This window comes from Cuculus canorus, chromosome 17 (genome assembly GCF_017976375.1).
Source record: "Cuculus canorus isolate bCucCan1 chromosome 17, bCucCan1.pri, whole genome shotgun sequence".
Classification (NCBI taxonomy): Eukaryota; Metazoa; Chordata; class Aves; order Cuculiformes; family Cuculidae; genus Cuculus; species Cuculus canorus.
The window spans coordinates 9,097,671-9,110,248 of record NC_071417.1 but is presented as its reverse complement, the minus strand read 5'-3'; the positions used below and the strand labels follow the sequence as shown (position 1 = coordinate 9,110,248).

Here is a 12,578-nt window from a genome sequence, read left to right as displayed (position 1 = left end):
TGGTCTGCTACCCTTGCGCAGTCCAAAGTGTATCTGTATTACAGAAGTATTTATGCTGTTAGGTAGCAATTTTGTTAACATCACAGCTCTGAAACAGACATTTCAAACAGAATTCCTGAGGCTGCATTCCCTGTTCTGACACATATGTCAGTTTTCAAAGGGAGATGCTGAATCCTACACATTTCACTGCAGATGTTTCTGAGTAGGGGAGCCCCAGAAGCAGTTGATGGGAAGCTGCTGTTATCAAAGGCAATGATTTAAGAAACAAAGTGCCTTGTACTAATTTGAATGGCTACATTCCCATTATCTGAGTCCACTGCACATCCATTGCATCCTGGTAAATGTCTCGAGGTGATGGGATGAACTACTAACGGAGCCAGATTTCTCTCAATATCCCAGCTAATCAATAAAGTAAGGCATCTCAATGCAACATGCATGATCCAAAAATTACTTCCCTGTCCACATCATTTTCCTATTATCTTAGTTCTTTATAAATCATAGAAGTACTTCTGATTCAAATTGCAGCTTCCCTTTTCCAGGAGAAAAGATGATTTTCTTATCTGTTAAAATCCAAGACCCTGATTTATTGCTCTTTGGAATATGGCTGAAAGCAAGAGACAGAAGCACTTGCTCGTGATCAGTATTGTAATTACCTTAGTCACTATGAAACTGTTGGATAAGGGTTGCTGTAGTATTGACAACAACTTTTAATGCTGTGATTTCCAGGCTACTGTAATCGGTGTTCTAGACTTGCCCTTCACTATTTTGTTGCTGAAAACTGCCATTTTTCATCAACCATTCAGCTACACGGTCTGGCTTACAGTTGAGCTTTAGAGCTGGTACTGGTTGTGACTGTGAGCTGAGCTGTAGAGCAACCCAAGCACCCTCGTGAGTTAGTGTATGCACAACTGAATCGGGGCTGGTGGACATGCACTTGTCTCATGAAGCAGTACAGCAGTCCCAAAAGATTGGTGTCACTATGATGCAGATCGCCACACAAGTAGAAGTAAGGTGTACTTTGCTGCTTTAGATTGTTTAATGTGTAAAAAAATCAAAATCCCAAACAAAGCACCAAGACAGAAGCAGTAAAAATGATACTTTGACTGCTTTTAAATTACAGAAATCATGTAAGGTATTTTTAGCTCTTTTTTATCCTTGTAAACTTGGAGGTAAATAAAGACTAATCAATCAGATAAGCTTTCTCAGTGTAAAACAGCAACTAGGTTTTCAAATAGTAACAACTTATTATGTTTTTAGGCCAACTTTGTACCTCATAGATTGATATTGCTGCCCAAAGCTCATAGGCATTCAGAGTTCCTTAATGGGAGGCTCAAAACCAGCCAAAACAGGAGTGGTAATGGATGTATGTGAAAAACTGTATACAACTCATCATTCCAGAGCGTGGATCACAATTCCTGCTCCAAGTAATGCTCAGAGTACATAAAATACTCTTTATAAACCCACCAGCCTACTGTTCCTGAGAAGTTTCCCTGTCTGTACTAGACTAGCAGTAGCATAGTTTTAACTTTTCTATTTTAAGTGATGGAAAAACAGTAAGGAAAACAAAAAAACAACAAAAAAAAACCCTAGAAAGATGCAAAATGCCAAAAATACCCTGGCCATTGAACTAAGACCTAATGGACTTGCAGAAGGTGAAAGTCCTCCACTGCAAGCAGCACGAGTGTGCAGCAGGGAAAGTAAAGCAGTGTGGAGTGTCACCTAAAGAAAAACATCATGCAAAACTCCAGCAGGTCTGTTTGTACCTCAGATCTTCAACCCATTTCACTGCCAGCAGTGTAAATTCTGCAACACCCATTCTCAACAGCATCTGTTTGGAGTTTTTAACTGCATTTTTTAAAAGTTCATCTGAACAGGTCGCTTTGTTTAGAAAGTGGTAATGCTGGAGGTGGGTCAGAACATACGCACACAACAGACTGAGTCTTAAACTCCTCAGCTTGTGACAGGGACATGAAGCCACATATTACTGAAAGCTTGCGCGTTCAGTATATTTTTCTTTTGCATAGAGCTGCATTCCAGTGGGGGTCATTTTGATGTGAATGAAAGCACAGTTGCTGTATGACACTGATAAACTGCTCTGTTTCGCTCAGCTGCAGCTTTACTCTGAAAGCTTCCTCAAGGGCTATAAAGATGAGGGTTGAGTAGTCAGCATTTGTTCTAGCTTTCACTGTTAGGAAGAAGTAGACGTCTTGACTTAATCCTCAGTGTGAGGAAGGAAGCAAGTATCAGCACCTCAGACCTGGTCCTAAGCTGTGCAAGATACTCGCAAGCCTACTGTAAGCATCAGAGACCCCTGCAGGTGTTTGACACCCAGCCCTTTGAGGTTCATCAAACGCTGTTATTTGTAACTCATTAGCTTCCATGGTGGAAAGGTGTTGATAAAACGTAAAAGGTCAAAAAGCATCAGAGAAGACCTCCAAGATGACATCTCCACGTTTGGATTATTCTTATTTTGTGCATTATTTAAAAATGTATGATACTATAGTCAAACCAATGCACTGCTGTTTGAAGTTGTGTTTTCACTTCAGGGTATTTTTGTAACTGTACATCAGCAATAAAAGAACAAAGTTATTAGAAAAAGTAGCTCTTCATGCATGGTGATGTCTCGAAAGAAAAACCAATCTGTAAGCCAAACCACATTCGGTATATGCAACAGAAGCAGCACTTCACATTCTCTGGATAAGAAACATTCACACAGGAGCTCTTCAGGCTACACACAGCGTTTTCTGGAGTGGCAGAGGGTGGGAAGGACCAACTCCAAATTGTCTTAAGATGTTAATTCCATAGCCCTTAAGGGACCTACTGCTGGAAGGCAGAGCCCATCGTTAATTCAGAATCTTGTTACATTCTGGTTGCACAGGGACCATTTCATTCTTGCTCAGTACTTACCATTGCTTGATTCCACAAAGCCCGGTGGTGACTTCAGACAGTCTTTCCTCATCCCAGAAGGATCCACTGTAAGTATGGAAGGTGAGGGCTTCCAGGTGGTCAGAATGGAATCCCTAGGGATAATTATTTAGAAAAACAGACACCTTCAGTTATAGCCTTTCACGCTGCCTTGCCCAGTTTTTCCCCAAAACATCAACTTATTCTCCCTGGTGTCTGTGCAGAGAAGAGACCTAAGGAAGCAGAGGCCTCTCTCTCCCTGTGCAGCAGCACCTAATGTATCATAGAATAGTTTGGGTTGGAAAGGACCTTAAAGAACATCTAGTTCCAATCCCCCTGCCATGGGCAGGGACATCCCACTAGATCAGAGGCATCTGCCTGCCTCACACCATGGACCCAAAGAACCCCGTCTCCCATGGCCACAGAGGAATATAAGCAGACACAAGTCACAGTGACTGCTGAACATGCAGTGCCAGCCATGTTGCGCTCACTAAATTCATATTGTAGCACTCTCCTTATTCACGTCAGTCCCATTTATAGTTTATTAAAAAAAAAACAAAAACAAGAAAGTGTCACCTATTGAACAGCATCAGCTCCCAGCTCACTCTTAACTGATTATATCTCTCACTGTATAATGTTTGTAAACTCTCTCTGCGTTATCTGAAGCACACGGAGCATTTTGAGTTTTTGGGAAACGGGCCAGATGAAGATCACTTGAGAACAAACTTCCTCCTTAAAAGAGTGTATCAGCAGGACTACAGCAACACTGCACAGAGAAAAAGTATTCCTGGCATTTAAGATCAGTAGTTGCAGTCTTTATTAACAAGTTACAAAGTACGCTCTCTCTTCTCCTGGTTTAATTTGTTCATCCGGTACCTTGAATCATCAAAGACAGTGTTTGAACAGGAAAGTGACAGTCATGTTAGTGAAGAAACTTCTGTTTTCAGAGACAAAAACCTGGTGCTTGATTGCTGAATAGTTCACTTGTTGGCTATAGTCATCACTTTGCGAAACGTGAGGTTGATTCTTGGGGCGAGTACTTTCTTGCGGATGGGCAGGCTGTGGTACCAGAACACATTGGTGGGGTATTTCATCATCAGCAAGCTGCCATGGGCTAGCTGCAGCCTGATGGGCTTGATGTGCCGCGTTGCCTTTTTCCCTCTGGAATCACAGTGCCTGAAAACAAAGTCCCTGCAGGCTCCGAAGGACACAGACGCAATAGGACTGCGCGGAACCAGTTCTCTCTCGTCATCTCGATGTTCACCTATGTGGTCCTCACCATCTTTATATCTGTACACAGAACAGATGAGTTGTTCTATTAATTAAATGAATATCAAACAACTCCTTGGGGATTCGTCAACAGTGTTTCACAAGCAATTTTTCATTTGAACAAGTTGCTTGATGCAACTGAAAATCAGACATACCTATTAATAAGAACGAAATTAAAAGTGTGTCCTGTGTCCAAAGTGATGCGCTCTCTGATACGGTTGAGGACTGGGATCCATGGCTTTGGAGAGAAGGTAACGCCCGAATATGTATATGTTAAGTCGGAGTCTCCATAGGTTACTTGCTTCCTTGGAATGTCATGCCACTTGCCAAACACGTGCAATTTTGTCATTTCACCTGTTTAAACAAGAGGTAAGGTTCAAAACCAAGGCTGCATTAGCTCTGCAGTTCAGTTTCATCAGTCTCCTTAATTTGGAGCTTCTAGGAATATCCAGTGGGATAAAAGATAAGGGGATGCTTATGACAACCAAAAAACTGTCATTCATGTTCAATCGCTTCCATCCCATCAAAGGTAATACTCCTGTTTTATGCTGGCTTACTATCCCCCTTGAATAGGATGGGCAAGACTAGCTCCCCCCTCACACTGTTGTTGGATTGATGTGACTATGGAGATCTCATGTACTACAGCTACCAAAAAACTCCTGTCACACTTCCAGGACTACACTGAGTCTTTGGAAACATTAAAATGTGAATGAAACTGCTTGGCACAAGCTTCACACCAGGCAAAACCAACCCTGCAGGACCAGACCTGTGCCTGCAATTCACTATGCAGGGTCCCACTTGTTCGCCTGCACCCGGCAGCACTGCCCAGGCCACGGGGATCATAGAATTATGGAGGAACAGTTTGAAGCTAAAAGAGGGGAGATTGAGATGAAATGTGAGGAAGAAAGGCTTTGTTGTGAGGGTGGGGAAGCCTGGCCCAGAGCAGTAGTGGCTGCCCCATCCTTGGAGATGTCCAAGGCCAAGGTGGATGGGTCTTGGAGCAACTGATCCAGTGAGAGGTGTCTGTGCCCATGGCAGGGGGTGGGACTGGATGGACTTTGCGGTCCCTTCCGAGCCAAACCATTCCACGATTCTATGATTTGCTTCGGATGAGCTGGGAAGGGGAATGATGTTAGAGGTGCGAGTGGAAGTCGGGGCTGGAAGCCGAGCCCCCAGCGGCCCCATTACCTTCGAAATACTCCACCTCCTCTTCCAGCTGCTGGAAAATCTCATCCGCCTCAGCCCTACCGAAGAGCAGCCGGTAATCGCAGCACAGGCCCTCGGCCCGGATCTCCTGCCAGAGGGGCTGCCCCGACCCGGGCTCCTCCTGCGGCCGCGGCCTCTTCCCGCTCCCCGTCTCCCCGGGGTGGGAGCGTTTTACCACGTACCGGTCCATTTACCGGTCGCTCCGAGGCAGTTCGGGCTGCCGCTCCCGCCCCGGAGGGAGCGACACCCGGGGTGCGAGTGCGCATGCGCCTGAGGTTGAAACAGCTGCCGTCCATTGGGGGAGCCAGTGCGCATGCGCAAGGGAAGATGGGCGGGCGGTGACTACGCGTGCGCATTAGGCCGGAACGGTCAGTCCGCGAGCGGGGCAGACGCGCATGCGTATGAGCGTGGGAAAGGGGTGTTTGCGTATGTGCATTGGGTGGGAACACCCAATCCAAGTGCTCGGTGGCTGCGCGTGCGCCTGGGGTGGCGGATTCCCGCGAAGAGACTGCGCGTGCGCAGAGAGCACTGGCCTCTGCCAGGTGGGAAGACCGCGCGTGCGCAGAGACTCGCCCCTCTTAGCGGTGACCACGCCCCCTCTGTGAGACAACAACCCCTTCGGTTTGGGGCCACGCCCCTCTCTCGGTGGCCACGCCCCCTTGGGCACACACGCGCGCGCTCTTGGCGCGAAATCCCCATTCTGCCCCGTGCAGTCCCGTTCCTGCCATTTCGCCGTTCGCCACCGCTATGATCGGGCAGAAGACACTGCACAGCTTCTTCAACGCCGCTCCGGCCAAGAAGCGCGCCCGCTCTCCGGAGCCCGGCGGCGATGTTGAGGTAGCGAGCGGCGGGGATTGGAGGCACCGGCAGCGCCGGAGCGGGGACCGGTGGCTGCGGTGGGGAAGGGGGGGGGTGCCAGATGGGGAGAAAGGGGGTGTCGCGGCTGCGGAGTGTCAGAATGTCCCTCTGAGCGTGTTATTTTATAGCATGTTTTCGTTCAGACAGTGTTTTTCCAGGCACTGTTCATTCATTGAAAGTAATAACGTCTTGTGCTCAGTGTGGTCTGTGCTGAACAGAGAGGTTTTTTCCTATCATCCCCTCTGTTTGCAGCCTTTCCCCGCCTCAAATGCAAAGTTGGGCAGAGAGGCAGAGAGGAAGCCAAAGCTCCAAAGGAGCAAGAGATTTGGCTGTTGTGAAGCTCACACTAACATTAAAATAAATCCTTGGAAAGTAACAGAACGTCCATAAGATGGAAAGTAACAGAACATGCATAAGATTTCTGGGAGTATTTGCAGGCGTGCATTTAAGTGGGAAATAGATTCTGTCCCCAGCTGTCGTCTCGCTGCTCAGGATCGATGGATATCACTGCCTCGTGTTGCCCAGGCCTGACGAAAGCCTTTCTAAAACTCCCAAACGAGTTGTAGAGAATTTATTTCCCCTCCTTTCCACCATCATCGCGCTGCCGCCTCCAAAAACCCCGCGCTCCAGGCACGCCTCACAATCAATCCCGAGCTGCCCAATGGGCGCTGGAGCCTGCCGGTTGCTAGGCGGAACGGTGCGCGACCACCCAATAGAAAGGAGCGGGCTTTTTCTCGCTGGCCAATGAGGGCGCTTGTGGGCGGGGCCTGCGCCGCGCGGCAGCCAATGGGGGCGGGCCTGGCCTTGTTTTGCCGCGAAAAACCCGCGTGCGCGCCATGGCGGGCGCTGGGATGGAGCTGTTGGGCCTGCTCCGCTGCGCCCCCCGTTTGCTCCGCTGCGCCCCCCGTTTGCTCAGCAGCCACCTGCCTCGTTTGCTCAGCAGCCGCCCCTTCTCTCGCTATTCTCAGCTCAGCGCCGCCAAGAAAGCCAAAGCAGGGGGAGATGAGGCGGGAAAGGCCTCGCCGCTGAGCCCTGAGCAGCTGGAACGGATCCGCAAGAACAAGGAGTTGGCATTGCAACGGCTGAGCGAGCGGAACGTCCCTCCGGGCTTCGGGGAGAGCTGGCGGAAGCAGCTGGCGGGGGAGTTCTCCAAGCCTTACTTCATGCAGGTGAGGTGCGATGGGGTTTGGAGCAGCCTGATCCAGTGGGAGGGGTCCCTGTCCGTGAATAAACATATCCCTTTATTCCCTGGGATAAGGGTTGTGTCCGGAGAGCTCTGCGCTCCAATTGCCATCATAGCATTTACAGTTTTCACATCAGTCACTGCCTTTGTATTGTATCTGAATCTATCGTCTCAAAAATGTTCAGTTCTGAAAGTCAGCTTCAATAAATACTACAAAATACGAAACAGCAGCACAGCGAGTTGTGATCAGGTACTTAAAAGTCAGGAAGGTTTTTATTGACATGTTCATTTTGCCCGGGAGTCTTCAAGGCCAGGTTGGATGGGGCTTTGAGCAGCCTGACCCAGTGGGACATGTCCCTGTCCCTGGCAGGGGATGCAACTGGATGAACTTTGAGGTCCCTTCCAACCTAAACCATTCCTTGATTCTATGAGTGAGGCACAGAGGGGCTGCAGGCCAGTGCTCTCCGCCCTCCTTGGGCTGAACCCGCTCCCCTCTCTCCCTTTCAGCTGATGGAGTTTGTGGCAGAAGAGAGGAAGCGCTACACAGTCTATCCACCCCCAGACCAAGTCTTCACCTGGACACAGATGTGCGACATCAGGGATGTGAGTAGAGCTTGTGCACTGGGGGAGGTGGGGAGACCTCCCCAGCTGCTGCTGCAACGAAAACTCGGGGCTGGATGCACACACGTGTTCCTTTGATGTTTGGTCTCTTAAGCTTCATCACATTGTGGTGTGGATGCTATTATTTCCCTCAAATAACTTGTAAATCCTGGCTTCTCTTTTATCTCTGATATGGAATTGTGGTTTTATTGTTTTGTAACCCTCACTCGCCACGGAATTTACTTTAAAACTGTAGTTGGACTTTTGACCTTACTGCCAGTGTTACAACTTGAGTTTTGGTTCTTGTACAGCTCATGTTTTTAATTATTTTTTTAATGAACTATAACTAAAAAAAACCCATGATACTATAATCCCATTGCAAATAAGCTGTGCCAAAAATACCACAGCAAATATGACCTAAAACTAACATGTTTAGAGGAAATCTTGGAAAATACCTCAGCAAGGTGTTTTATTGTGGCTCTTGGAAAGGTTTGGTTTTTCACAGTCCGAATACCTTCATAATCTTAGCAGCAAAGCTGTGGTGATGTTAGCCCTTAGTGTTGGGTGAGAACTATGTTCTTCAACTTATTTATAATGAGATGTCAGTGATTTAACTTCAGTTCTTGGGATGTGGTCGGGTTTTTTGGGTTGGTATCTTTTGTCTGTGTGTTTGTTCTAGGCTTATTTATAAGGCTATTTTCTTTTTTTTGGGAATAATACTGGTTATAATACAGTTCTAACAAAGGTCTGCTTTCAGGTAAAGGTTGTCATTTTGGGACAAGATCCATATCATGGTCCTAATCAAGCTCACGGGCTCTGTTTCAGTGTCCAGAAGCCGGTTCCTCCTCCCCCCAGGTAGGACAGCGCTCCTTTTGTTTGCAAATTGTTTTCAGTTCTGCGTTACTTCTGGCCGTGAGCCAGACAAGTGATAAGAAGCAGGTGCGACTATGGAAACTTGAGTTGTGTTTGCCTTAGAAAAAACATCACTGCAAAAGTACAGATAATTCTGTATGATTTGGTGTTCTGAAGTGCATGCTGGATGTAAATTTATGGTTTCAGTTGTGCTGAGACCTTGTCATTAAGCTTCTATCCAGGCACACGAAGAGGGGTGATAGAATCACAGAATGGTTTTGTTTGGAAGGGACCTCAAAGCCCATCCAATTCCACCCCCTGCCATGGGCAGGGACACCTCCCACTGGATCAGGGGCTCCAAGACCCACCCAACCTGGCCTGGAACCCCTCCAGGGATGGGGCAGCCACCACTGCTCTGGGCAACCTGGGCCAGGGCCTCCCCACCCTCACAGCAAAACATTTCTTCCTAAGATCTCATCTCGATCTCCCCTCTTTCAGCTCAAAACAATCCCTCTCATCCTCTCCCTGCCCTCCCTGCCCAAGAGCCCCTCCCCAGCTTTCCTGGAGCCCCTTTCAGTGCTGGAAGCTGCTCTAAGGTCTCACCAGAGCCTTCCCTTCTCCAGGCTGAACAACCCCAACTCTCTCAGCCTGTCCTCCTGTGGGAGATGCTCCAGCCCTTGGATCATCGCTGTGGCCTCCTCTGGGCATGCTCTAATGGATCCATGTCCTTGTTACCCTGCTTCTTTTGCAAATGGCTTTGTTATCTTAAAGCCCAAGATTCAAATCTGTGTTCTTCTTGCCTATTGTAACAGCAGTTAGTGTTGCTGTTTGCCTAATAACTTCTGATGGGTTTTTTTTGCAGTTTAGAAAATATTTACAGAGAGCTGTCTACAGATATTGAGGGCTTCACTCATCCTGGTCATGGTGATCTGACTGGCTGGGCCAAGCAAGGTGAGTTAACGCACATTCTATTGTGCCCACTGTAGGGCATTAACAAGGTGATCTAGAAAACAGATCTGGTAATGGTTCATCTGGAAAATCATAGAATTGTTAGGGTTAGAAAAGCCCTCCAAGCTCATCCAGTGCAACCATCAGCCCAACACCACTGTACCGACTAAAAGATGTCCCAAAGTTTCAAGTCTGCATACTTTTTGAACCCCTCTGGGGGGTGGTGACTCCACCACTGCCCTGGGCAGCCTCTGCCAGGGCTTCACCACTCTTTCAGTAAAGAAGGCTTTCCTGTTATCTAATCTAAACCTCCCCTGGTGCAACTTGAGGCCGTTTCCTCTCTGTCATTTGTTAGAAGAGACCAGCACCCGTCTCACTACAACCTCCCTTCAGGGAGCTGTAGAGAGTGATGAGGTCTCCCCTTATCCTCATCTTCAGACTAAACAGCCCCTGCCTATTGCTTACTGGGCACCTTAGAGTGAAAGTTTGGTTTCTTGTTAATTGGGGCAGGGAAAAGCAGTTATTGGCTGCTTTTAGTTTCATTCCTCTGTGTACCTGCTTTGTTTGCCAGGAGTGCTCCTGCTCAACGCCGTCCTCACGGTGCGCGCTCACCATGCCACCTCCCACAAGGAGAGAGGCTGGGAGCAGTTCACGGACGTGGTGGTGTCCTGGCTTAACAAGAACCTGCACGGGGTTGTCTTCATGCTTTGGGGAGCCTACGCGCAGAAGAAGGGCAGCTCCATTGACAGGGTATGGGTTTCTCCATGGCTTCCCTCTCTCCAGTGCTTCCTCAACCAGGTGGACACTAGAGGGCACTTCCCTTACACAGTTGGGGCTTTCTCCCTGCTTCAACTCTGCTGTCTGATTCCTTTGCCCTTCTGTCCCAGCTTAGCCTTTGCCAGAATTAAGCAACAAAAGTGGAGCAAGCGTGACATTCTGTTGTCAGGAAAGCCTCCAGTTGAGGGCAGAGCTGTTTATTTTCTAGGAAAAGGCGCAAAAAGAAGTATAAATGTTGTGGTTAGGGTTACAACAATGGGAAACAACCAGAGTATTGCTGCTGCTTTATGTAGTCCATCCTCCTCCTCTTGGTGGGACAGAAGTCTTGGCTCTCACGGCCAGTTCTTTGGGTCATGGGGCTGGTGGTTGAGGAAGGAGGTAGAGAGATCAGCCCTGCTTGTTGAGGCAGAAGCAGCCAGCCGTGCCCAGGGAGCTGCCGGCATGCAAATCTAACCAACCGTTTCCTCTAACGCTTTGCAGAAACGCCACCACGTCCTGCAGACGGTTCATCCCTCGCCTCTCTCCGTCAACAGAGGGTTTTTCGGCTGTCGGCATTTCTCCAAGACAAATGAATTGCTCAAGAAATCCGGCAAGACGCCCATTGACTGGAGAGCGCTCTGAGCCACACAGGGGCTGTGGGGTCTGAGGGTTGGAAGCATTGCCTGGTTCAGGGGTTGTTTTGTTCCTGAAGAGCCTTTGCTGACCTGAGAATTCCTCTTTGGATATTGGTTGGGGAAGAAATGAGCAAACTTTCAGAGATGTTAGATTTTTTTTAAACTGTTTCTTTTTTAAGAGCAGATTGAGTGTTAGACAACTCTGCTGTTTGAACAGGTCTCGGCTTGGTTTATAGCAAAGGAAAAAGAAACCTGTATCACTTTGAGATCCTTTGTCCAAAGCGAGTATACTTTCAGGCTCTTGTGAAGTGATGCCAGTTCTTACAGGTGAAGCTGTTTGGCTTTTGTAAATACCCTGCTGTGCCTCCTCCTGCTGCTTTCCCTCCTGTGCAAATCCAGATTTCATATTTATGTTTAGTTTTAACCTTTTACTACAGATTGAGATAGAAATACAGCCTCTTGGCACTATAATGACCGTACACTGTCAGAAGTGTTACTTGGTGTGTCCGTACTCAAGATTTGAGGCTAAATCCCCTCAGCAGCTGAGGGAAGACAGCGACCCAGGTGCTGGTCGTGCTCCGAGGGTTTTGTTGGCATTTAGTTTTTGGATTCATACTGGGTGTGTCAATTACTTGAGGAGCTGTGGTGACCATGAACTTTGTGGTACCTGCCCATGGTTCGTTCATCAAGATCTGCCAATGGATGGGTTGATGGATACAGTTGATTAAAGATCTTTCAAGATCTTAAACCGGAGGGATGTTTGTGCTTTGCCATCATAGGAGCAAATCGAGGCTTCTGCCCACTGTTAAAAATAACTATTGGGACTTCCAGGATGAGACAAGGCTGGACTTTGCACTTCTGGGTTTCCAGTCCATCTTTGGCTTCGTAGTTACTGTGATGGAAGTGAAGTGCCTTCTTCATTGGGAAATGATATCAGTTTTTGTAGAATAGCGCTGTAAATGTTTGGTGTTTGCTCCAACAGGTAACACTAGAGCAGGTGAAGTTTACTGTGTCTGTGGCTCTGTTGTGTTTTTTTTGTTTGTTTTTTAAATAAAAAATACTTTGTTTATGTCGTGGGGTGATTTTAAGTGTCGAGAAGAGCAGAGGGAGGGAGGGGAGGGTGCTGGGGTGAGACCCTGGCTCCAAAATGGGTGCTGGGGGTTCCCTGTTCCCTTCACAGGGAGGCAAAGCTTCAGGCACTGGAGCTTCTCCTTGTCCCCATGAGTGGTCACGGGGCCAGGGCACCTTTGTCCCTCAAGGATCGTATGTCCCAGCTGGTGATGCCAAGGTTCCCCCCCCCCCCCCAGCTTTCCACCCTCGCCTCCAGCAGAACTTTTCCAGACACGTTAGTGGGGAAATATTTGTGT

At 48.0% G+C, this 12,578-nt stretch overlaps 2 protein-coding genes across 4 annotated transcripts; one reads left to right on the top strand and one right to left on the bottom strand.

Moving 5' to 3' along the window:
• Nucleotides 1–2,686: 2,686 nt before the first annotated feature.
• ALKBH2 (alkB homolog 2, alpha-ketoglutarate dependent dioxygenase) lies at nt 2,687–5,677 on the bottom strand. 2 transcript variants are annotated; one of them, XR_008452734.1, is made up of 5 exons: nt 5,362–5,677; nt 4,329–4,527; nt 3,781–4,194; nt 2,908–3,020; nt 2,687–2,820 (listed from the first exon to the last, which is right to left on the bottom strand). XR_008452734.1 is itself a non-coding variant. In XM_054082515.1 (3 exons), the coding sequence occupies exons 1-3, from the start codon at nt 5,567–5,569 to the stop codon at nt 3,885–3,887; spliced, it is 717 nt and encodes a 238-aa protein (XP_053938490.1). In that variant the 5' UTR covers nt 5,570–5,677; the 3' UTR covers nt 3,747–3,884. The 2 variants fall into 2 exon arrangements, 1 of the variants encoding a protein (XP_053938490.1); XM_054082515.1 differs by lacking the exons at nt 2,687–2,820; nt 2,908–3,020 and having other exon boundaries at nt 3,747–4,194.
• A 366-nt stretch (nt 5,678–6,043) lies between these two features.
• On the top strand, nt 6,044–12,459 carry UNG (uracil DNA glycosylase). 2 transcript variants are annotated; one of them, XM_054082305.1, is made up of 7 exons: nt 6,044–6,216; nt 7,206–7,406; nt 7,928–8,023; nt 8,778–8,875; nt 9,735–9,823; nt 10,392–10,570; nt 11,078–12,459. In XM_054082305.1, the coding sequence occupies exons 1-7, from the start codon at nt 6,127–6,129 to the stop codon at nt 11,216–11,218; spliced, it is 894 nt and encodes a 297-aa protein (XP_053938280.1). In that variant the 5' UTR covers nt 6,044–6,126; the 3' UTR covers nt 11,219–12,459. The 2 variants fall into 2 exon arrangements, with proteins under 2 accessions (XP_053938280.1, XP_009558788.2); XM_009560493.2 differs by lacking the exon at nt 6,044–6,216 and having other exon boundaries at nt 7,050–7,406.
• Nucleotides 12,460–12,578: the final 119 nt, after the last annotated feature.